The sequence below is a fragment of the Brachyhypopomus gauderio genome, chromosome 4, assembly GCF_052324685.1.
Source record: "Brachyhypopomus gauderio isolate BG-103 chromosome 4, BGAUD_0.2, whole genome shotgun sequence".
In the NCBI taxonomy this organism is placed as follows: Eukaryota; Metazoa; Chordata; class Actinopteri; order Gymnotiformes; family Hypopomidae; genus Brachyhypopomus; species Brachyhypopomus gauderio.
The window spans coordinates 11,721,548-11,747,043 of NC_135214.1; the positions used below are offsets into that span (position 1 = coordinate 11,721,548).

The window sequence follows — 25,496 nt, forward strand, 5'->3', positions numbered from 1 at the left end:
GTATTACTGGGAACTATTACTGGGCACTATTAGTGGGGTGTATTACTGGGAACTATTACTGGGCACTATTACTGGTGTGTATTACTGGGAACTATTACTGGGCACTATTACTGGGGTGTATTACTGGGAACTATTACTGGGCACTATTACTGGGGTGTATTACTGGGCACTATTAGTGGGGTGTATTACTGGGAACTATTACTGGGGTGTATTACTGGGCACTATTAGTGGGGTGTATTACTGGGAACTATTACTGGGCACTATTACTGGGGTGTATTGCTGGGCACTATTACTGGGGTGTATTGCTGGGAACTATTACTGGGCACTATTACTGGGGTGTATTGCTGGGAACTATTACTGGGCACTATTACTGGGCACCATTACTGGTCTGTATTACTGTGGTGTATTACTGGGGTGTATTACTGGGCACCATTACTGGTCTGTGTTACTGGGGTGTATTACTGGTCTGTATTACTGGGGTGTATTACTGGTCTGTATTACTGGGCAGTAAGTTGTGTGCCTGTACGTTTTGTGTGTGTGACTGTGTGTATTTACTGGCGCATCCTTATGACTGTGTTTATTTTTCATGATGAGTATGTCTTACTAATTGAGTGTAACTCACTGTTGGGCTGTATGTGTGTTTCATGGGTGTGTGGTGTTTTTTGTTGAGTAGCCCGTGTTGCCGTGGTGAAGTCCAGGGACATGCACTGGTCTCTGCTGTCTCAAAAAGACCAAAGGGACATCAGCCTGAGCTCCCTACGCATGCTGATAGTGGCAGACGGAGCCAATCCTTGTGAGTACACACACAAACATCATACACACACACACACACACACACACACACACCATATATACATACACGTACACACACACACACACACACACACACACACACACACCCATCACATACAACATGTTAAGCTCAGAGAGTCGTTTCCTGTCTACTACAATAAATGTCATGGTAATGTACAGGTGTATATAAGAGAGGGCTGCCACTCTAACACGTGTGTGTGTGTGTGTGTGTGTGTGTGTGTGTGTGTGTGTGTGTGTGTGTGTGTGTGTAGGGTCCATCTCCTCCTGTGATGCCTTCCTAAACGTCTTTCAGGCGAGAGGTTTGAGGCCAGAGGTAATCTGTCCCTGTGCCAGCTCATCTGAAGCGATGACAGTCGCCCTCCGCAGGTGAGCAGATGTTACTGCATCACTTTTACAAAAGATGCCATTCAGTGGCATAAGTAAAAAAAAAACAAAAGACTTTTGTATGCTTTTTTTTGTCTGTGGATGTGTGTGTGTGTAATTGCAGGCCACCAGAGATGGGGGTGCCTCCCCCAGGGAAAGCAGTGCTGTCCATGAGTCGGTTGAGTTTTGGTGTGATCAGGGTGGACACAGAGGAGAAACTGTCGGTCCTTACATTGCAGGATGTGGGACAGGCCATGCCTGGAGGTGAGACAGCAGAGAGAGAGAGACAGAATGAGAGGAAGAAAGGGACTCGGAAATGATAAATATAAATTTTCAACTTTTGAAACTAATGTGTTTTCGTGTGTGTGTGTGTGTCTGTGGTTGTTTGTGTGGTTGCTTGCGTGTGTGTGTGTGGTTGCGCGTGTGTGTGGTTGCTTGCATGTGTGTGGTTGCTTGTGTGTGTGTGTTTGCATGCGTGTATGTCTACATGTGTGTGTTTGTACGTGTGTGTGTGTGTGTGTGTGGTATGGCAGCGTTGGTGTGTGTGGTACGTCCGGAGGGAATCCCTTACCTGTGTCGGACGGATGAAGTGGGTGAGATTTGCGTGAGCTCATGTTGTACTGGCGGTTCCTACTACGGTCTCCCTGGTATGACCAAGAACGTGTTTGAGGTGAGCACATTATGTGTGATTGGCTGACTGCACTCTTGGGGGCGGGGTTCCTGGGCAACTCCAGTGTGTGACTGGCTCTTCAGCTTGTATAAAAATTACAATAATAATAATAAAACAACAAAACAGAAAAACAGTATTCAACAGAATGGATAAATAAACGTTATTGGGGTCAGACGTTATATAGGCAGCTCTAAACAAGTGCGTTTTGAGACCCGACTTAAAATGTGAAAAGGAATTTAAATTCCTCAAGTCAGGAGGCAGAGCATTCCATAGCCTACGGGCAGAGCTACTAAAACCCTACTCCTATAAACACTATTTAAAGAGCCTCTCACACAGGTGAATTTAACAGGTGTGGTAAGCGTCTGTCTGGAGAGCCTCCTTAGGTGGAGGTGAGAGTCTGTACAGTCTGTAGGGCCTCAAGTAACCATCATCCCAACGGCATTCGCCATTGGTGAAATGACTGCGTGTCTGTCACACTGAGAGCTGCTCACTGAGAGGATGGCTTAGATTATTTTGAACTGAGGGTTTTCTTCATGTTTTAACATTCCAAACGCATCAGTTTAAGATACGCCTTTGACATCGGTGTGTATCGGTGTGTCGTTCAGGATGTCTGAATGTGTGATGCAACGTTATGGTTGTGTTATTTTGTTGATGCGTGTATGTGTGTGTGATGTCTTCTCTCTGTCCTCTCCTGTGCTAGATGGTCCCAGTGACGGCGTCTGGATCCCCTGTGTCAGACAGGCTCTTCACACGTACATCTCTGCTGGGATTCGTCGGCCCGGTCAGCAGACACCAACACTTCTTCTTTTTGACTTTTTTTATTTCATTACTAAAGTCCTTTCAAATGTTTTTCTGGATTAGTTTACGTGTCAGAGAGCTGTTAAAATCACCTGAGAACAACCTGACACTGGTCTGGTTCGGTGATGCTGCTGTTCTGTTATGACTGCTGATCCTCAGAGTTTGGAGAAAGATACTGCTGATCAGTTTTTTTAGCCAGGAAGGAGAGAGAGGGGTGGATGAGAGGGGTGGAGGTGAAGAGATGGTGACAGAGGGGTGGATGACTGGTGGAGGTGGAGAGATGGAGAAAGGGGTGGATGAGGGAGGTGGAGGCCTTTAAGAATGCAGAAATGTCAGGGAGATATGGATTTCTTCAGCAATGAGACCTCAGCAGGCCCTGGTTTTCTGGGTTCAGGTGGTGTACACCTTAGTACGGCAGTTCTGGGTTCAGGTGGTGTACACCTTAGTACAGCAGTTCTGAGTTCAGGTGGTGTACACCTTAGTACAGCAGTTCTGGGTTCAGGTGGTGTACACCTTATTACAGCAGGGATGCTGACTGTTCTGTTGCTGTCTGATCATGTCGTTACCAGGACAACCTGCTATTTGTGGTAGGGAAGATGGATGGGCTGATGGTGGTGGGTGGGCGGAGACACAACGCGGATGACGTGGTTGCTACGGCACTGGCAGTGGAGCCAATGAAGTTTGTGTACAGAGGACGGTGGGTAACATTATCAGGAAGTGGTGTAATGTGCATTCTCTTACACATCCTTACACAAGTCTGTGTGTGTGCGTGTGCCTCTGCTGTCAAGTGTCCCGTTTTGGCCGGGACAGTCCCGTATTTTACCGCTCTGTCCCGGCGTCATCCCGTATTTTTATTTTCCCGTATTTGTCCTGTATTTTCAGTTTTCAATTTTTATTTTTTTAAAGCATTCATGTGCCGCTCCAAACAGAATTCTGTCACTAGCCTCGCGAGAACTGCCACCCAGACTACTGCAGGTGGCAGTTCTCGCGAGGCTAGTGACATAATTCTGTTTGGCGCGGCACATGAATGCTTTAAAAAAAAAAAAATTAAAACTCGCGGGTTTAGTGTCGACAGTGGGAGCAAACCTGGAACAACAAATCAGAGATGGATTTAACGAGAGATGGCAGTCCTGCCAAAAAAGCTAAGCGTACGTGTGAGTACCTTGACGAATGGGACAGGGAATTTACTTTCCTAAAGTGGAGCATGAAGGGGCACAGCTACTCATTCTGTAAGATATGTAGCTGTGATTTTAGTCTCTCATGGGGGAAGGAACGATGTCCGTCAGCACGAACAATCTGTAGGTATGATGACAAAATTTTCAAACAGCCCCAAGCTTAAAAAGAATCACATATCTAGACAGAGCTGAAATAGACCTTTTAAATGATACCTGGATTTTGAAAATTGGTTGAGAATTGATAAAGTTATATTTATAATATCATGTATCACATTAAAATATAATACATTAATTACAATAGAAGTCGTGTGACTGAAATTCACATAATCTAATTCTAATTAATCATAATTAATAATTAATCATAATCTAATTCGAAGTGATGTTAACTATATTACCATTTAACAACAAGTTATATCAGAAAACAATGAGATTAAACTACACAACACTGGTATCAGTACCGATTTCAAGAAAACACTGTGGGAACGAGTTAAACCGAGACGCCGCTTTTAGCCTAAAGTTGCTAGCTACCATGACGTTCGATACACCAATGAATCATGACTACTTATTTTCTGCGGTCTAGTAAAATACTTTCGCCTGCACGGATTTCGATTAAATTTGGTCAGTGTTGAGATAAAAGCTGTATTTTTAGGTCCACATATATTTCGATGGTGTCCGGAGTGTTGATGAAGAAAACAGACCGCTTGAAAACAACAAAGTATCTTATCGCTGGTCTCCCGACCTGAAATCGCCAGAGTTCACTATTAGCAGTGCCTGATGATTGGCTGGGTTGTGCTTAACGAAGTCACAGTAGTATTCAGGAAAAAACATACACCTGCTAGGCGGTGAGGAGTGATGTTATATGACACCCTTACAAAAGTACAACGTAGTTTGGAACACATTACTGAGCCAGAATTTTTCGCATCGAACGTTGGTTCGTCAGCATACCTACAATCTGCCAAGCACAAACGCGGGCTAAAGGCACAGAAATATGCCCAGGAGATGTCCCCATTTGTAGCTAGAAATACCACTAGAAAATTAATTTTTTATTCATTTGTAGTTCAAAACATATTTGGGGTGTTTTTTCTTCACTTTTTGCCACTCCAAAGATGTTTTCGTTTCTCCTACAGCCTCGATTGCGCCTATATGCAAATCACTTATTATGCAAATTAGGTGATGACGTCATATACGGGAAATGTCCCGTATTTTTAAATACAAAACTTGACAGGTATGGCGTGTGCGTGTGTGTGTGTGTGTGTGGGTTACAGGATTGCTGTGTTCTCTGTGTCTGTTCTGCATGATGAGAGGATCGTGGTGGTGGCAGAGCAGAGACCTGATGCCTCAGAGGAGGACAGCTTCCAGTGGATGAGCAGAGTCCTGCAGGTACACACACACACACACACACACACACACACACACACACACACAGAGTCCCAAATACAAACACTGTCACAAACACACACAGAAAGGCATACTGTTGGTACACATTTATTTTTATGTATGTCCTCCTCTGTGTGATGTGACTGTGGTATCTGAATGTGCTCTTTCGTCTGTGTGTCAGGCTACAGACAGCATCCACCAGGTGGGTGTGTACTGTCTGGCTCTGGTGCCTGCTAACACGCTGCCCAAGGCTCCTCTGGGAGGGATCCATGTGTCAGAAACCAAGCAGCGCTTTCTGGAGGGAGCCCTGCATCCCTGCAACGTACTGATGTGTCCTCACACCTGTGTTACCAACCTGCCCAAGCCAAGGCAGAAACAGCCAGGTGTGTGTGTGTGTGTGTGTGTGTGTGTGTGTGTGTGTACTCATGTGTACATTTGTACATTTTCTGTCTTGCTGTGTCTGCACTGTTTATCCTTTGAAAACCAGGCCTAATTCCCCTGCCTTCTCCCCTCCTCTCCTATGCCCCGCCCACATGTCCTCCAGAGGTGGGCCCCGCCTCTATGATCGTGGGTAACCTGGTGGCAGGGAAGCGCATCGCTCAGGCCTGCGGCAGAGACCTGGCTCAGCTGGAGGACAATGACCAGGCACGTAAGGTACTCCATCATCTCCATTCCACCCACCCATCCACACACACACACACACACACACACACACTCGCACTCGCACACACACACACACACACACACACACACACACACACACACACACACTCGCACTCGCACACACACACACACACACACACACACTCGCACACTCTCATGTGCACACACACTCTCACACACACACACACACACACACACACACACACACACACACACACACACACACACACACACACACACTCGCACACACACACACACACACACACACACACACCCACCCATCCACACACACACACACACACTCGCACACACACACACACACACACACACACACACACACACACACACCCACCCATCCACACACACACACACACACACACACACTCGCACTCGCACACACACACACATACACACACCCATCCACACACACACACACACACACACACACACACACACACACACACACACTCGCACACACACACACACACACACACACACACACACACCCATCCACACACACACACACACACACACTCACACTCGCACACACACACACACACACACACACACACTCGCACACACACACACACACACACACACACACCCATCCACACACACACACACACACACACACACACACTCGCACTCGCACACACACACACACATACACACACTCTCATGTGCACACACACTCTCACACACACACACACATACACACACTCACACAGACACACTCTCACACACATATACACACACACACACATACACACTCTCACATGCACACACTCTCTCACACACACACTCACACACACTCTGACACACACAGACACACACCTAGACACACGCACATACACACACGCACACACTCACACGCGCACACACTCATTCACACACAGACACACTCTCCCACACTCTTACACATACATATACACACACACACATATACACACTCTCACATGCACACACACTCTCACACGCACACTCTCACACACTCTCACACACAGACACACACCTAGACACGCACATACACACACTCACATGCACACACACACACTCTCACACACACACAGACACACTCTCACACACGCTCACACGTGCTCACACACACACACATAAGCCATCGAGGCCCTCTGGTCCCCTTTTAAAGCTTTATGAGCCTGTATTGTCCTGGCCTTCCCTGTATTCTACGCTGTGTCACCTGATGATTGTGCAGCAGAGTCTGTGTGTTAAGACCTGAAGTGTTCATAAAAGTGTTAGTGATTTTCAGCACTGTTAATGAAGCACCGTGTGTTACTGTACACCCTGTACTGTGCTGTACGTAGGCTTCCATATTCATAATCACTCCAATCACCACCATCATCATCTCATACTGCTCCTCAGCCATCTGTGGACACCAGTCTCTCACGGGCATACCAAGCTTTCTCTGTGTCATTAGTAGGTGTCTGAGCGTGCTAACATGCTGATGTGTGCGTATGTGTGTTCATGTGTGTGTGTGTGTTTGTGTGTGTGTTCTGTGGTCTTGTAGTTCCTGTACATGCAAGATGTTTTGCAGTGGAGAGCACAGGCAACTCCTGAACACCCTCTCTTCCTGCTGCTCAACGCCAAGGTAGGCTAGCACACTCAGAGAGTGTACAGTAGCACCCGGAGTGTGTGCTGTAGCACCCGGAGTGTGTACTGTAGCACCCAGAGCTCTTTTTGGAATGTGTTATTTTAGATTGTCAAAATGTTGTGTGTGCGCATGTTATTGTCTGTGCGTGTGTGTGTGTGTGTGTCTAGTGTACCGTGGCCAGCACTGGCACCTGTCTCCAGCTTCACAAGCGGGCGGAGCGGGTGGCGGTGTCTCTGATGGAGAGGGCCAGATTGAACCCAGGAGACCACGTCGCCCTCGTCTACCCGCCCGGTACTGCCCGGCCCACAACACCTGCTCAGCGCAGGACGCTACTGTACTAACTCCTAGCTAGTGAACAAAGGTTTTCAAACTACTTTGGAGCAAACACAACCCTCACTTAACACAACAATATGTATATCAGAGAGCAAACCTTCACTTAACACAACAATAATGTGTATCTCAGAGAGCAAACCCTTACTTAACAAAACAATAATGTGTATCTCAGAGAGCAAACCCTCACTTAACACGACAATAATGTGTATCTCAGAGAGCAAACCCTCACCTAACACGACAATAATGTGTATCTCAGAGAGCAAACCCTCACCTAACACGACAATAATGTGTATCTCAGAGAGCAAACCCTCACCTAACACGACAATAATGTGTATCTCTGAGAGCAAACCCTCACCTAACACGACAATAATGTGTATCTCAGAGAGCAAACCCTCACCTAACACGACAATAATGTGTATCTCAGAGAGCAAACCCTCACCTAACATGACAATAATGTGTATCTCAGAGAGCAAACCCTCACCTAACACGACAATAATGTGCATCTCAGAGAGCAAACCCTCACCTAACATGACAATAATGTGTATCTCAGAGAGCAAACCCTCACCTAACATGACAATAATGTGTATCTCAGAGAGCAAACCCTCACTTAACACGACAATAATGTGTATCTCAGAGAGCAAACCCTCACTTAACACGACAATAATGTGTATCTCAGTGCTCTCAGCAAACCCTCACTGAACTCTGAACATCATCTCCAACATCTCAGTTCTAACCTCAACTCTTGCACATTGTGTTGCAGGTATTGACCTGATCGCTACGTTCTATGGCTGTCTGTACGCGGGCTGTGTTCCAGTCACGGTCAGACCCCCCCACCCCCAGAACCTGGCCACAACGCTGCCCACAGTCAAGATGATTGTTGAGGTCTGCTGCTCCTTCCTCATACACCACACACACTTCATTAGTTTACACAAAAAATCTTTATAACCCTAAAAATGTGTCGAGTGATCAAACTAAATCTTAATTGTAATTCTAAAACTGATTGATACAGTTTTGACCCCCCAGAAATAATGGTAATAATATTTATTTTTTGAGTAGCATTGCCTTGGGGGTAGTTATGGTAGAGCTAACCTGGATCTACTAAATCCAGCAGTAATTTAGTCTAACACAACTGATGTTCGTAGTGTGTGTGTGTGTGTGTGTGTGTGTGTGTGTGTGTGTGTGTGTGTGTGTGTGTGTGTGTGTGTGTGTGTGTGTGTGTGTGTGTGTGTGTGTGTGTGTGTGTTTGTTTTAGGCCGGTATGTCTTTTTTCTGAATTGTCACTAATTCTGTGTATATTCTGACGTTTGTATGTGTATGTGTGTGTGTGTGTGTGTGTGTGTGTGTGTGTGTGTGTGTGTGTTAGGTCAGTAAATCTGTGTGTATTCTGACCACACAAGCAATAATGAAGCTTCTGAAATCCAAAGAAGCAACAGCTGCTGTGGATGTGAAAACGTGGCCGATGGTATTAGACACAGGTACACACACACACACACACACACACACACACACACAATATACACCTACACCCACACACACACCATACACACAAACACACACACACACACACACACACACACACACACACACACACACACACACACACACACACACACACACCATACACACACACACACACAAACACACACACACACACACCATACACACACACCTACACACACACACCTACACACTATACACACACACACACAATATACACCTACACCCACACCCACACCATACACACAAACACACACACCATACACACAAACACACACACCATACACACACACACACACACACACACACACACACCATACACACAAACACCATACACACACACCTACACACACAATACACACCTACACATTATACACACACACACACACACACACACACACACACACACATTCACACAGACACACATCTTGCCTCATGGTAGGCACAGGTACAAAGGCTCCAACACACACGTCCACACTGGGCACACTTCACCTACATGACTTCTGACCCAGTAGCTCTGGGTCAGGAGTGATGAATCCTTCACTGTATTCATTCTAGATGACTTGCCCAGGAAGAAAATCCCACAGATGTACAAGCCTCCATCGCCAGAAACGCTGGCCTACCTGGACTTCAGCGTGTCCACGACGGGCATCCTCGCTGGGGTGAAGGTAACAACATCAAAAACTACCAGACGTGCATACAGCTGTGATTGCACCACTGTGGTAGTAGTTCATTATTGGTGATGGGTAAGGTGTTGTGGGGGATACTGGAATACTGTATGTGGTGAGTAATGTGATTGTACTACTGTGGTAGTAGTTCATTATTGGTGATGGGTAAGGTGTTGTGGGGGATACTGGAATACTGTATGTGGTGAGTAATGTGATTGTACTACTGTGGTAGTAGTTCATTATTGGTGATGGTTAAGGTGTTGAGGGTGATATGGGAATACCGTATGTCACATATGTCAAAGTCAAGGCCCGTGGGCCAGATCCGGCCCGCGAATTGATTATCTATGGCCCCCTGGATGATATTTAATTACTATTAGAACCGGCCCGCAGGCCACAGCCGCCCGATGGTGTTTTGCACGCACAAACACTACATTCCCCACAATGCAACGGTAGCCCGCGAAGTCACTGCAGCGCACACAAGCGGCGAGGGTCTGCACGGCAAAAATGACGCAATCGCAGTGGCTCCGCCCGTGCGCGAGGGCGTCGCACGCTGTCGATTCGCAAGGTCGTGCACCTCTCGAATTTTGTAACTGCGCGCACCAGTTAAACTTAATTAAGTTAGATATTTATACATATAGTCGAAATGATTCTAAATAATTCGCTTTTTTGTTCACATTATTTAAAGGTGGAATTCAAGCACTTGTACGTCACTTTCAAGGTCCATTTAAATATTTCCCAGCACGTTAAACTTAATAAAGTTAAATAGTTATACATATACTCAAAATGATTCTAAATAATTCGCTATAATTAGCGATATAATTATCACATTATTTAATGGTGGTTTATTTTCAAAACGCCCAATCTTAACGTCTTCACGTTCTCTCATGTTTTGTCCTGGAATTACAAGAGGCTCGTATTTGTTAACGTAATACATTTGTTGTGAAACGAAGTCGTTACAATTTCAAGCATTTTCAAGTACTTTATTACAAGCCTAAATTCCAGCACTTTTCAAACCTTTATTACTTTATTAATTTAATGTACAGGACATGTTTTCTTTGAAGGAAGTTTGGTTTTATCTGTTTGCTTGTTGAAAAATGTTTTCACTTGAAATTACTGACAGATCCATAAGAAAATATTGCTTTATTCATTTAAGCATTAAATAGTATACACTGTGTTGGGTCTTGGTTCAATAGGCTATGTGCAATCATTTCAATATGTTTTAATAAACATTGAACCAGTCCGGCCCTCGGCTTGTAGCAAATTTGGTTTTTTGGCCCTCGGTGTATTTGACTTTGACATCCCTGCCGTATGTGGTGAGTATTGTCATTGTACTACTGTGGTAGTAGTTCATTATATATGATAGGTAAGGTGTTGTGGGGGATACCGGAATACCGTATGTGGTGAGTAACCACATAAAGCGCGTTATGTTATTTATTTTTACGACGGGTTATCAAATATTTATTATTATTTATGGGGAGATGGGCCGGTCAGGGTACCCGCGGGTCCTTAAAAAGTCTTAAAATGTCTTAAATTTAGTTTTCCATATTCAAGGCCTAAAAATGTCTTAAAATGTCTGGAATTTTATGAGGGGAGGCATTAAATTATTATAAGTGTGTGTTGTTCAGTTGTTCTGGCGCGATGTGAACTTTGCCGAATCTAGCGCTAATGCAGAAAATAACCGCTCCAGGGTCCTAGTGCTAGATTCCTAGCGTTGGAGTATACGGCCTCAACAACGTCAACAATTTTTGTTCGCCAACACCCCCCCCCCCCCCGTCAACAATTCTCGTTCGCCCCCCCCCCCCCCCCCCGTCAACGATGTGGAACACACCTGCATCCCCAGTAATAGTATTATTTTTTCTTGTGAGAGGTATTAAAAAGGTCTTAAAAGTCATTGAATTTGAGATTAAAAAATGTGCAGATACTCTGCCGGTACAAATTCATTAAAGGGCCGGTTCTGGCCCGGGGGCCGCCAGTTGAATAGCCCTGCTCTAGGTGATGAGTAAGGGTACTGTAGGGAACTGTAGGATACTCTAGGTGATGAGTTAGCGTACTGTAGGATGCTCTAGGTGATGAGTAAGGGTACTGTAGGGAACTGTAGGATACTCTAGGTGATGAGTAAGGGTACTGTAGGATACTCTAGGTGATGAGTTAGCGTACTGTAGGATGCTCTAGGTGATGAGTTAGTTTTCAATAAAAAGCAAAGTTAGAACAAAAATGTGGAACTGTCTGCTGGGTCTCGAGAACTAGATTGAGGAACATTCATCTAGTGTATTGTAGGGTACTGTAGAAGGTATGTCCAGTACTATATTTGGTGAGTAGGGTACTGTAGGTAATGAGTACTTCATGTCTCTTGCTCTGGTTCTGTCTCAGATGTCCCATGCTGCCACAACTGCCCTGTGTCGCTCTGTGAAGCTGCAGTGTGAACTATACCCCTCACGGCAGATCGCCATCTGCCTGGACCCCTACTGCGGCCTGGGGTTCGCCCTCTGGTGCCTCTGCAGGTCGGAGTCACACACACACTGAATATCAATATTTACCAAGCACACACACATACACACACACAGACACACACACACACACTGCCAACTCAAACAAACCGTGAGCAGCTAGGGTGCGACATGGTTATGTGATACATGTGATGTTTGGAGGAACAACTCCCAGAAAAGCTCATTTTGTGTGTGTGTGTGTGTGTGTGTGTGTGTGTAGTGTGTATTCGGGACACCAGTCTATTCTGGTCCCACCCCTGGAGCTGGAGGGTAACGTGTCGCTCTGGTTGTCTGCGGTGAGCCAGTTTAAAGTGCGTGTGACCTTCTGTTCCTACTCGGTGATGGAGATGTGCACCAAGGGTCTGGGGTCCCAGGCCGAGGCTCTCCGGGTAAACACACACACACACACACACACACACACACACACACACACACACACACACACACACACACACACACACACACACACACACACACACACACACCTCACAGTGATACACTGAAAACTGCCAGTTGCATAAAAATGTAACATATTTAACATATATAACTATCACCAAGACGAGAACTACATGGTTGTGCTGAGTTCAAGAATTTGTGTGTGTGTGTGTGTGTGTTTACTCGTGCAGATGCGGAACGTGAACCTGTCGTGTGTGCGGACCTGTATGGTAGTGGCTGAGGAGCGTCCACGCATCACTCTCACTCAGACCTTCTCCAAGATCTTCAAAGACCTGGGTCTGTCCCCTCGGGCCGTCAGCACCACCTTCGGCTGTAGGGTGAACGTGGCCATCTGCCTTCAGGTGAGAGGACGAGGGGAGTTGGTAAGACAGCCAGAGTGGAGGGGAGGGGAGTGGAGGAGAGTGGAGGGGAGGGGGATATCCAGAAATCAGGGTACCTGAATGGATAGTAAAATTAAAGAGGATCCAGTAACTCTCCTCTGATTGGTTGCCGTGTCTGACTTGCTTTTTTCTCTGCTTTGTTTTTTGTTTTGTTTTGTCTTGTCTTGCTGTTTGGTTTGTGTATTTTATTTGGGGTTGTACTTTATTTGGATGTGTGTGGGTTCTATGTGTGTGTGTGTGTGTGTGTGCTTGAGTGAGTGGGTGTGTATGCATGTTTGTTCTCATCTGTGTGTTTGTGTGTACTTCTGTGTGTGTGTGTGTGTGTGTGTGTGTGTGTGTGTGTGTGTGTGTGTGTGTGTGTTTTACTTGTTCCTCCATCACACACCGTCAGCCCAACAGACTGGGCAACGTGGCTGAGAAGGTATAGTTTTCTGAAAGAAACGTTGGCAGGAAGCTTGTGTTCATTCTGCTTGTGTGTTTGTGTGTGTGTGTGTGTGTGTGTGTGTGTTTGAGAGAGAGAGAGAGAGAGAGAGAGAGAGAGAGCGTGTGTGTGCGTGTGTGTGTGTGTGTGTTTGAGAGAGAGAGAGAGAGAGTGTGTGTGTGTGTGTGTGTGTGTGTGTGTGTGTGTGTGTGTGTTTGAGAGAGAGAGAGAGAGCGTGTGTGTGTGTGTTTGTGTGTTTGAGAGAGTTTGAGAGAGAGAGAGAGAGAGCGCGTGTGTGTGTGTGTGTGTGTGTTTGAGAGAGTTTGAGAGAGAGAGAGAGAGAGAGCGTGTGTGTGTGTGTGCGTGTGTATATGTTGGCCATCTGCTTTTATCTACGGTAGTTTGCATGGCACAAGAGGCTGCTTCAGTATTACTGTGATTTAGTACAGATATAAAGTACAGTTTCATTACTGTGATTTAGTACAGACCTAAATTATATGCAATTTAATATAGACTTAAAATACAGCGTGATTACTGTGATTTGTGTTATTTAGCAGAGACCTAAAGTACAGTGTAATTACTGACCTTTTTCTTACCTTAGATGTGTACGATTTCAAATGTTGGCTCAAGCTATAGCAGTATCTACATACAACAAAATGTGGTGAAAATAGTTCTGTAATGTGCAAAGGGAACTTCCTGTGACACTGGCCTGCTGGTTCTCTCTCACCCTCACTGAGGCCTTAAATTTAGCAAATTTCAGCAACATTTCTTCCTTGCAACTGTATGGGGTTAACATAAGCCCCAGGAAGCCTGTTCAGGAAGACTCCTTGGAGAGTTGTCTTCAGTCTCTCCTGAACAGAAAGGTTCTAGAACATAAATGTTCAGGAACAGAGAGGTTCTAGAACATAAAGGATCTAAAACATAAAGGTTCAGGAACAGAGAGGTTCTACAACATAAAGAGTTTAGAACATAAAAGTTCAAGAACAGAGATGTTCTAGAACATAAAGGTTCCTGGAGCATGCTGATGTTTTCTTCAGGCCTGCACTGTTACTGATGGCGCTTGGGCTGCTCAAAGCTATGTGGCGCTCTTTCGCTCACGCTGCCGTCCTATAGTCCCCGTGTCGTGTGCTTGGTCTCATCTCCACTGTAGTGTCCCAGAGGTTCTGTCATTCTGCACGTTCAGAGCTACAAACTGCAGACTGGTTAGGTGACAGGCTTTTCTCATCTTCACTGCCAGTGGTCATGTTGTATCATTCTTGGTCTACATGTAGGAAACATCAGTCACATTAAGAATAAATAAAAGATCTGTGTGGTCCAGAATGCTCTACTCTAAAATCAGGTTGTAATACGAGTGTTGGTGTATTGCAGTGTAATTATTTGGTGTTTCTATTTTTCCCTGTTGCAAATTTATTCATTTACTAATTGTTACTGACTAAAGTTCATATTCACTGATGCAACTTCTGCTAAATGGTAGTCGTACTGAGACTTTTGTTTTGAAAAGCACCTTGCCACGGGCATTATAGGATGGCTGTCACCTGATACCTTAACACTGCCATGTTAAAGATGTGATTTCCAGTCTAATAATGTTCTTCCTGTACAGGGAACGGCTGGACCTGACCCCACCACTGTCTACGTGGACATGAGAGCGTTACGTCATGACCGGTACTGCAACCTCTGCTAATCCAGAGACCCATAATCTCCAGACCTCAGTGTTGGCTCGATGTGCTGTACCTGTGTGTGACTAGAATGTTCTCGTTCACATGCATTCATTTTGGCTCAGGAGGTCTTTTTCTGAAACATGCTGGATGTTAGGAGTTTGTTGTAGGGTGTTTGGTCAGTGTGCTTAAGCAAGGTCCACACTCCTGTAGCTCACCTGGTGGAGCAGGTGGAGCGTGGTGGTAGCAGCAGCAGGGCCGTGGGTTCGAGGCCCTGGAAGTACCTGAACCGTCCCACTGATGCACGCTGCGTCTGCCAAACGCTACCGGGCCCATTCTTGTTCTCCTAAACGTGGATGAATTTGTCATGGTCCCTTGAGATGTTTTTCTGTTTTGATGCTTTTAGTCGTAAGCAAATTGTCATTGACATCCGCAGAAATTAATTTTTTAGTCTAAGACTAAAAAACTGGTGCCATTCATCAGACTAAGAACCCGGTGTGGCGCATCAGAGGCGGAGATGGTAGGGGGTGTTTGGTAGGGGATGTTTGGTAGGGGGTGTTTGGTAGGGGATGTTTGGTAGGGGATGTTTGGTAGGGGATGTTTGGTAGGAGATGTTTGGTAGGAGATGTTTGGTAGGGGATGTTTGGTAGGGGGTGTTTGGTAGGGGATGTTTGGTAGGGGATGTTTGGTAGGGGGTGTTTGGTAGGGGATGTTTGGTAGGGGATGTTTGGTAGGGGATGTTTGGGTACAGATCTCTGTGAGAATGTGGGGCTGGCTGGAAATTTGTCTTTGTGTTTTTCAGAGTGCGACTAGTTGAGAGAGGCTCACCACACAGCCTGCCTCTAATGGAGTCAGGCAAGGTGAGATTTCACACACACACACACACACACACACACACACACACACACACCAAATCTGCCTCTCTTAAATTGCCCAGAAGATCTATCCTTCTCTTTCTCGCACACACACAGACACACACTCACAGACACACACACACGCACACACACAGACATTCCATCTGTCTCCCTCTCTCCACCTCTGATATACCACATGGTGAGCTACTGTGAAGCTTGACAGACCTTGTCTCCTGCAGATCCTGCCTGGGGTTAAAGTCATCATCGCCAACACAGAAACCAAAGGGCCACTGGGAGACTCCCATCTGGGCGAGGTCAGTTGCTCCATAACTGTTCCAACATGGCATTATTCTGATTGTACTTTAAAAACTGCATGATTACTACATAAATTTCATCCATTTTACTCAAATTGTTTTTTTTCTCTGTGTCTACATGCATGTATATATGCATGTGTGTGCGCATGTGCATGTGTGTGCATGTGTGTACATGTGCGTATGTGTGTGTGTGAGCTAACATGCATGTGCATATGTGTGTGCGTGCATGTGAGCATGCGTGTGTGTATGCATGCATGTGTGTGAGTGTGTGTGTGTGTGTGTGCTAACATTTGGCATATATCTGCTGATGCACGTTTCCCTGTTCCCGCACCTCTTCAGTGTAAGTCTAGTCATGTGACGTGTGACTTTGTTCGGCAGGTCTGGGTGAGCAGCCCCCACAACGGCACTGGGTACTACACAGTGTACGGCGAGGAGGCGCTGCACGCTGACCACTTCTGCACCAGACTGAGCTTCGGCGACACGCAGACGGTGTGGGCGCGCACGGGCTACCTGGGCTTCCTGCGCCGGACGGAGCTCACGGACGCCAGTGGTGGTAAACAGCCCAGCGCCCACACTTAACGCCCTGCGCTCTGCTGCAGATTGTTGTGGCGTGTTATTGTAAGGTGCAACCGGTGGACTGGCTGTGTGTGGGGAACGGACAGGAAGCAGATCTTTCTTGACCAGCTCGTTCAGAGAGAGTGTGTGTGTGTGTGTGTGTGTGTGGTGTGATTTTGCAGAGAGGCACGATGCCCTGTATATAGTGGGAGCTCTGGACGAGACTCTGGAGCTAAGAGGAATGCGCTATCATCCTATAGACATCGAGACATCTGTCATCAGATCACACAAGAGCATAGCGGAATGGTGAAGAAACTGCACCAGCTCTATCTTCTTTTCTGTTTTCTGTTTACCCGACAGTCAGAGCAACCTCCCTCTCAATAAATATGTAAAAAATATATACACAGGGCTATTTGATATTTATAGATCTTTCACACCCAATACCCCCCTTCTCTTTTTCTCCCCCTGTCTCTCTCTCTCTCCCTTCCTGTCTCTCTCCCTCTCTCTCCAGTGCGGTATTCACCTGGACTAATCTTCTGGTGGTCGTTGTGGAGCTAGAGGGCTCGGAGCAGGAGGCGCTGGACCTTGTTGCTCTGGTGACAAACGTGGTTCTAGAGGAGCACTACCTGATCGTGGGCGTGGTGGTGGTGGTGGACCCCGGCGTCATCCCCATCAACTCCCGTGGCGAGAAGCAGCGTATGCACCTACGGGACGGCTTCCTGGCCGACCAGCTGGACCCCATCTATGTGGCCTACAACATGTGAGCAACTGGCCTGGGACTTACAGAGAGAGAGAGAGAGGGGAGAGAGAGAGAGGGAGAGAGAGAGAGAGGGAGAGAGAGAGGAGGGGGAGATGGAGAGGCAGAGAGAGAGAGAGAGGGAGAGGGAGGGGAGAGAGAGGGGAGAGAGAGAGGAGAGGGAGAGAGAGAGAGGAGGGGGAGATGGAGAGGGAGAGGGAGGGGAGAGAGAGGGAGAGAGAGAGGGGAGAGGGGAGAGAGAGAGAGGAAGAGAGAGGGGAGAGAGAGGGGGAGAGGGGAGAGAGAGAGGGGGAGAGGGAGAGAGAGGGGGGAGAGGGAGAGGGAGGGAGGGAGAGAGAGAGAAGGGTGAGAATGAGGGAGACGAAGAGAGGAAAAGGGGGGATAAAGAAAGAGAGAGACCTTCCTCCTTTTATAGATCCTCTTCATCACAAGCAGTCGTTGGAGGGACCCTTCTTGTTGTTACCTGACTATCAGTTGAATTAGAGCTCAGAAGCGATTGCAGGTTGTGACGCGTGTACAGAGCCACCCAAGCAACCAGAGAACCCCAACAGAACACTACATGGCGGGTATGCACTTCCCATCCGTGTACCAGGTGGTAACACAGGCACTGGCTGTCTGATCCCAGCGCAGCTCTGTGCTGACACACTTTTTGCATATGTGGACACAGAGGACTGCATGTTTTCACACAGGAAGTGTATCAGGAGGACACGTGAACTTACAAAAGCATTTCATAACATTACCATTGCGTTTAGTGTAGCTGTCAAAATACAAAACCAAGATGATTTGGTTTGCTGTCTTTATATGCCAACACTAATTTACAAATATACTGAATCTTTAATAGATGTGAAATATTTTATTCAAAGATGAACATGCAATAAGGAGTTGTTCAGATGTCATGGCTTTAGGTTTTAGATTGGAAACAACACTGCATTTGTACAGATCTGAAACGAAATATCGTTAAACTGTCGATATTGTTTAGATATCGATATTGTTTAAATATCGTTTATTGTTTAAAATATTGCAGATTTTCTCAATTGCTGCATAGTTTGTGCTTTTAAATACCTCAAGCCTGTTTATGCACCTTGCAAAACCACTTTCAGTTTTAATAAAGTGTGAACTGAGCTTGACATACTGGCACAGGAATTCAGCATATGATCTCGTGAATGATTCATTTACATTGATAGATTGAGAGCAAAAGAGTGTGTGATGCCATCCTCACACTGAAGTGCCAATATCTGCTGTGGAGGATCATTCATCTGTGAAGAACCTTAACAGCATAAAGCAGTTATGCTAACCTTAACCCTAGTATTTACATGAAAACTCTGTGAATGCCAAAGGTCAGAATACTTTTCCTGTACAGGAAACAAAAAAGAAAACTAAACTAAAGAAAAATCCATACACTCAACTCCAAAAAGCACCACCATTAGCTTAACAAAACAGAAAGGTAATAACGTGGAGAATCCCTGCATAGTTTAATACCAGAATGGTTATAACATTCATAGACTAGTCATAAGCTTCCTAAGACAGCTATGTGTCATGTCATGTGTTATGTCTGTGGCCGTGTAGACAGCTCCAGGTGCAGGACTCTCGCACGCCTGTGCTGAGTAGCGGAGATCAGTGCAGCGTACAGGTCTTCAGATTTTTACATTGTAAAATAGTTTATGCAATTTTAATTCCATGCTTAACAGAAGAGCTTCAGTCATCAGAACTGTGGTCAGTGTGAAGTGAGCTGAGTGTTTTGTAATAAGGCCTGGACAGTGTCATGTGCAGACCTGTGTCTGAGCAGCCGAGGAACACTGTACATAACAAAATCCAAATGCATGCTCATTAAATACACACACACACACACACACACACACACACACACACACACACACACACAAAATCATTACGCTTATGCATTTCTTGCTTCTTAACTTGAGCCTTAAGTATTTCCTGTTGCCTGTGGTCAGGTCATTTTGATCAAATGTCTTGACTAAGTTTTAATCTTTGAGGTTTAGGGGATGGCGAATGCAGTGTGTGTTCTAGTCATGGTGCACAGGTCTGATTTTGACCAGTTCTGTGTCCTTTTAACATTAATCACTTCTAATATACAGGCTTCCATCTAAGCTCAACACCCAGGCACGTAGCCCTGAGACGGAGATCATCCTGATCTCTTACACTCTGTTATTGGTGTGCTTCTGTAACATGATCGCTCATGCCTAAACCAGCTTGTATCTCTTTTGAAAATGAATGTATTGGAGTGACGTTAGTGTCACTTGTGTGGGTGTCTCTAGCTAACTCACCATCTCTCACAGCACATTACTGAGTTCAAAACTAACCTACCAGACATTGACAGAGATGACATGGTTACTTCAGGAAAAATTTCAACTGCAGGTGAGAGTTCATGGGCTAGTAAAGGGCTTAGTTTCAGGGCAAGTGTAATAACTGTTGTAATAACAAGTGTAATCACAGTTGCTTGTATGTCTCAGACTTATTCACTGTATGAGTTGGCCAGCACTGTAAACAGGTCTATCAACAGCTGCATTCTGTTATGAGATTCTGTTTTTTTTGTGTGTGTGTGATTGACCATTCCAATGTCGGGCATTACGCCTGCTGTAATTATGTACAGAATTTATATAAGTTGTTAATGGGATGTTGGTGCATCACGATGCAGATGTTGCAGGCAGAGCCTTTGAGATAACTGCCCCAAACTTTTATCGACCATTGGAAACATCAGAAACAATGTCATGTTTAAATATGTGTGTATTATTACAGCAGACTTTGGGGATGCAGAGTGCTCGTATCCAGGATTGTCAAGCACACGTGGGGTTGAAGGTTCGCTGTGGTTCCTTCACTGCCCCACTACAAGGAAAGAGCTCGCTGATTGGCTGACACTTGTTTTTTGTTTAGTTTTGTCTCATGTTACATGATTTATTAATAAATAACTTACTTTTAATGGACTGTTGGGTAAATTTTAATATTAAAGGATTGAAGGAATTACAAACTTGTGATTTACACTCATACATGATAAGAGTTTTTATATAATTTAATAAAGTCCCCAGGATAAAAACAAAAGTGACAGGTACAACTTTGTGGCTACAAATGAATTCAAACTTTATTGTCTTAAGAGCACAACACAGATCATCTAATAGAACATATTTTTATAATTTGTTATGATTTGAGAGCATATGTAGAGCTGTATTTTATAATAATTTAAAATAATTCTAGCTATAAAATGATGTATAGATTTGTTCTTTAAAATTATTGTAGATTTAAAATTATATACAGATTTGTCCTTTGTACTGATTTTAAATAATTATGGGTTTAAAATGTAGATTTGTACTTTAATTATTAAAATTATGTCATGCTACAGCCCCGAACCCCTCCCTTCGGGTGTGTGTTAATGTAGTCCATGTCTTTATATGTACGTCCGTGGGTGTGGCTGGGTGTGTGTGTGTGTGTTCACTTGTCTCGTTAGTCTAATGTGTTTCACGCGGCGCTTGTTAGGCTACGTGTATATAGTTTGTGTGTTTGTGCTCATATTTAATGTGAGAACTGTTGTGTGTTTGTTGTTTCAGCACACTGTGAGCATGTACTGTGTTGAGCCATATCAACTGTTGTTTTGACACGCTGTGAGCGTGTTCTGCGTCAAGCTAAATAAAACGTAGCCTTGTGAATGCACCTCGTCCTCGCATCCTCGACTCCCTCGCACCCGTTACAGAAAGACGAGCTGTAAGGATGCCAGGATTCCGGCCATCGGGAAAGAGGTCAAGTAAGCATGGGACAAAGAGGGGGAGGCACCAACATGCTCCCTCTCCCAGGCCCCATCGCACACCCTCACCCGGTGCGCAGTGCGAAGTTCTGGACGTGGCCACGGAGAGTGAGGGAGAGCGCATATGCAGCTGAGGAGGAGGGACTGGCAGGCTACTACCGCAGACTTGCGGAGGAGGCTTGGTCGAACCTTGCCTGTCAGTTGGTGAGGGACTCCTCCCCCCTGGCAAGAGAGGTGCACCTAGGCACAGAAGGTGATCTGACGCTCGCCACTAAAGAGGTGGTGGTGGTGCCGCCAGAGACGAATTTGAAGATGAAGACTTGGAGGAGGAGGAGTATTCCCCCTCAGTGTGCTCTGACAGCACTGTGTACTATGAGGGGGAAGTTAGCCCCCCTCCTTCGGAGTGCGAGGCGGAAGAGGCATATTCCCCATCAGTGTGCTCTAAAATCACCGTTTATTACGAGGGAGAGGATTTCAGCCCCCCTCAATCAGAACATGCAGCTGATCTAGGGGAGTACGGAGAACATGTCAGCCCCCCTCCGTCCGAGTATGAGGAGGAGGACACCAGTTCCCAGCGGCCTGAGGGCTCAGAGAGGGAAGTATGCTCTGAGGGAGAAGCAGAGAGCCTGCCCTCGTCAGAGTGCTCCAAGGGGACGGTGAAGTCGAGGGGGAAGAGCCACCGGGCCAAGGACACACCACAATATTCCTCGGAAGAGGAGAATATGGACTGTCCAGAAGGCAGTACACCCGAGGACACCAGCATGAGGAGCTGCTGCTCCTGCTCCTCAGAGGAGGAGATGGAGCTTGAAGAGGTAAGGCGAGAGTCGCCACCTAAAGCCCCCCTTCCAGGAGCGTGGCTCAGGCATGAGCCTGTAGAGTGCCCTCACGAGGCGCTTCTCAGGACTCCTAGGAAGCCTTGCGTCAGGCAGCATTCTCCTGTGTCCTCCAGAGGGACCACATGTCGTTAGATCCGAAAACAGTAGCCTGCGCAAGCTCCTGTAACTCCCGATGCGGGGGAGCGACCACGCATTTCCCCTGATCCCTGTGCCTGTGTTTTTGTCTGTCCCGGTGTGTCTACCCAATGCCTTGTTCCCTTTCATGCCTTTCATGTTACATGTACCTGTTTGTGTTTTCGTGAACGTACCTGTTATGTCTAATGTCTTTTCCCATTTTCCCAGGGAGGGTGTTCTAGGCTGGTGTGTGGCAGGCTCTCCACCGCGGGTCGTCATCTCCTGGGCACGCGTGATTCTGGCGGCTTCCGGGCTCTGTCACGCTACAGCCCCGTACCCCTCCCTTCGGGCGTGCGTTAATGTAGTCCATGTCTTTATATGTACGTCCGTGGGTGTGGCTGGGTGTGTGTGTGTGTGTTCACTTGTCTCGTTAGTCTAATGTGTTTCATGCGGTGCTTGTTAGGCTACGTGTATATAGTTTGTGTGTTTGTATTGTTTGGTGCTCGTCTTTAATGTGAGAACTATTGTGTGTTTGTTGTTTCAGCATGCTGTGAGCGTGTATTGTGTTGATCCATATCGACTGTTGTTTCGACACGCTGTGAGCGTGTCCTGCGTCAAGCTAAATAAAATGTAGCCTTGTGAACGCACCTCGTCTTCGCATCCTCGACTCCCTTGCACCCGTTACAAATAATTGTAGATTTAGAATGATATACGGATTTGGTAAGAAACAAATACACAAAAAAAAAACGAAATGATTCAAAATTTCAGGCTTCCTTTTCTGCTGGTATATGTTCAAAACCAAGAAGCAGAAAAAAACATGGCACTTACACACTCATGTTTCTATTTTAACAATAATGTGATCATTCTGTAAGGTACTGGTTCAGTGTAATCAGCATTTCAGTTGCAATGTCGACTGCCTTTTTTGCGTCCTCAGATCTGAACCGTCCGTTTGGGATGTGGGGTGGTGGGTGGTGGTTTGGGTACTGCGTTTTCTTTGCATCCACACCAAGAGTCCTGAGCTGGGTCACAGCACTGGGTAAATGGCTCATGTAGGGGGCATAGTGGGTTGCCTGCTGTGCAAGGCTTGTGATGGAGGGGTTACTGGGGTGTTTTCCATTCCTCTGGTACTCCGATGAGGGCTTTTTCCACTGCCTGATGCACTTTGAACAAGCGCCACTCTGGGCTTCCGTCAGCCTCGCTGTGCGCAGCAGCAAGATCACTCTGGGCCTGCCTGGACCAGCGTTGAGCTTCCTCTCTGTCTGGTCTTGGGGCTTCTGGGTGAGGTGACGAAAAATTTGATCCATAACTGTTTTGATAGAATTGCTGTCGACCCCTCCTATGAGACCTGGCTTCGGTGTTCCATCTGGAGTAGTAATGTGTGAAGACATTGCAGTTGGAGGATGTCCTGGGTTGAGAATATACTCTGTTTAGCTCATTAATTTTGTTCAGCAAATATATGAAATATATATCACCACACTTGTCGTGGAAATTTTCTGAAAATGGATGAGGACTCAGACGTGGTTAAATGATTAATTTATTACAAAAATATAAATATATATAAATAGGATGAAGACAGATACAAGACAGACACAGACATGAGAGTCTCATTCAAGCATGACAACTCTGAAGACAGGGGGGCAGTCCCCCTGCTTATATACAATCTTAAACACAATTCTGCAGTTCTAACAGCAGGTTATCTTTAGCACAGCATGTTCCAAAACATAAGCGTCCAGCAGGCTACTTTGTCTCACATGTGTGTATCTCCTAATATGGACTTCCCTAGGGTTAGCGGAAGCAACTGATGTATCAGTTGAACACAGAAAGCTAAATGACCCAAGACTAGTAGCCAAGTGACTACCAGTTAACAGAGTGTTCTTACCCTCAGCACTCTCCCTGACCTGGGTCACGTATAGCACACATGCATAATATGAACTAAACATGGTACACTGAATCACACTACTTCATTATTGTAGTCCTTCTGCTTAGTCAGAATGGACAAATACTAAATCATAAAGTTCATAATGATCTCTTATAATAACTAAACATGATCTAATCAATGATGATTAGTCAATAATCAATCATTTCTGTCACACACTGCTCGAGCTGAAGAACATGGCCCAAAATTTCTGATTTAAGTGCTTCTTCTGCAATGCGAAATGGTAATCTAATCAAAGTGCCACTGTAAAACATAGGATTAGCCTTTGACAGATCACAATCAAAAATCCCTTGATAGGATTGGAACTGTCCAGGAAATCTCCTGATCACCCGCTCCTAGAATAAGTCAAGTTTGATTCCAGTATTTGTTTTGCTGTGTATGTGCTTCTCCAGGTGGGTGACATTTGGGTCAAGAACGAGAAGGCTTTTTCCACTTAAAATAGATGGAATATCTATCACGTGGTAAAAAGCATTGAAACCAAGTCCAAAATGACCTATTTTCTCAATCTTGTTTTCTTTTGAGGAGAATCCAACTCTGACAATGTTTTTCCAGTCCTCATCAGAGAAAAGTTTATCATTAAAGGCCCAAAGGCAGGGTCCATTACACAAGGCCATTCCTTCCTCGATGAGGCCGTCAGGAGGTTGTGTTCTGAAGTCAAGGAGAAAAGCACAGGTACTTGCCTCGGCATCTTCTGCATTTTGTAGGAGTTCTTTGAAAACGTCACTTTCCTCATCATACACTTTCAGAATGTTTTTAATTCTCTGGGTGATTGGCTCAGCTTGTCCACACTGCTCAATTCCTGAATACTCTTCATCAACTCTTATGAACTATGGTTTCAAGATGCGGGTACTTAGCAAAGGAATCTTCAGCCATTTCGCAGTCACACTTAGTACTTCTTCATGAATAACATGGAATTCCTCTTGGTTTTGTCTCAAGTCATCTAACCCTTCATCACTTATGTTACAGAACACTGTGTTCTTCAATGGCTGTAGACTGAAGTTCTGGTTTGGTG

The 25,496-nt window shown here is 45.6% G+C and overlaps 1 protein-coding gene across 15 annotated transcripts in view; it reads left to right on the forward strand.

Moving 5' to 3' along the window:
• dip2a (disco-interacting protein 2 homolog A) overlaps positions 1 to 17,963 on the forward strand; it is a 92,242-nt gene extending 74,279 nt beyond the window's left edge. For 9 of the 15 annotated variants that reach the window (XM_077002202.1, XM_077002211.1, XM_077002206.1 and 6 more), the window contains 24 exons: positions 674 to 793; positions 1,065 to 1,179; positions 1,301 to 1,440; positions 1,710 to 1,846; positions 2,547 to 2,627; positions 3,214 to 3,341; positions 5,085 to 5,199; positions 5,378 to 5,579; positions 5,741 to 5,850; positions 7,385 to 7,465; positions 7,636 to 7,759; positions 8,562 to 8,683; positions 9,165 to 9,276; positions 9,857 to 9,966; positions 12,337 to 12,467; positions 12,673 to 12,841; positions 13,079 to 13,249; positions 13,680 to 13,709; positions 15,310 to 15,371; positions 16,167 to 16,224; positions 16,458 to 16,532; positions 16,911 to 17,085; positions 17,270 to 17,393; positions 17,599 to 17,963. In XM_077002202.1, the coding sequence (XP_076858317.1) occupies positions 674 to 793; positions 1,065 to 1,179; positions 1,301 to 1,440; positions 1,710 to 1,846; positions 2,547 to 2,627; positions 3,214 to 3,341; positions 5,085 to 5,199; positions 5,378 to 5,579; positions 5,741 to 5,850; positions 7,385 to 7,465; positions 7,636 to 7,759; positions 8,562 to 8,683; positions 9,165 to 9,276; positions 9,857 to 9,966; positions 12,337 to 12,467; positions 12,673 to 12,841; positions 13,079 to 13,249; positions 13,680 to 13,709; positions 15,310 to 15,371; positions 16,167 to 16,224; positions 16,458 to 16,532; positions 16,911 to 17,085; positions 17,270 to 17,393; positions 17,599 to 17,851 (2,945 nt within the window). In that variant the 3' untranslated portion in view covers positions 17,852 to 17,963. The remainder of the gene's footprint in view (positions 1 to 673; positions 794 to 1,064; positions 1,180 to 1,300; positions 1,441 to 1,709; positions 1,847 to 2,546; positions 2,628 to 3,213; positions 3,342 to 5,084; positions 5,200 to 5,377; positions 5,580 to 5,740; positions 5,851 to 7,384; positions 7,466 to 7,635; positions 7,760 to 8,561; positions 8,684 to 9,164; positions 9,277 to 9,856; positions 9,967 to 12,336; positions 12,468 to 12,672; positions 12,842 to 13,078; positions 13,250 to 13,679; positions 13,710 to 15,309; positions 15,372 to 16,166; positions 16,225 to 16,457; positions 16,533 to 16,910; positions 17,086 to 17,269; positions 17,394 to 17,598) is intronic. The other 6 variants (XM_077002203.1, XM_077002208.1, XM_077002205.1 and 3 more) reach the window with 3 other exon arrangements.
• Positions 17,964 to 25,496: the final 7,533 nt, after the last annotated feature.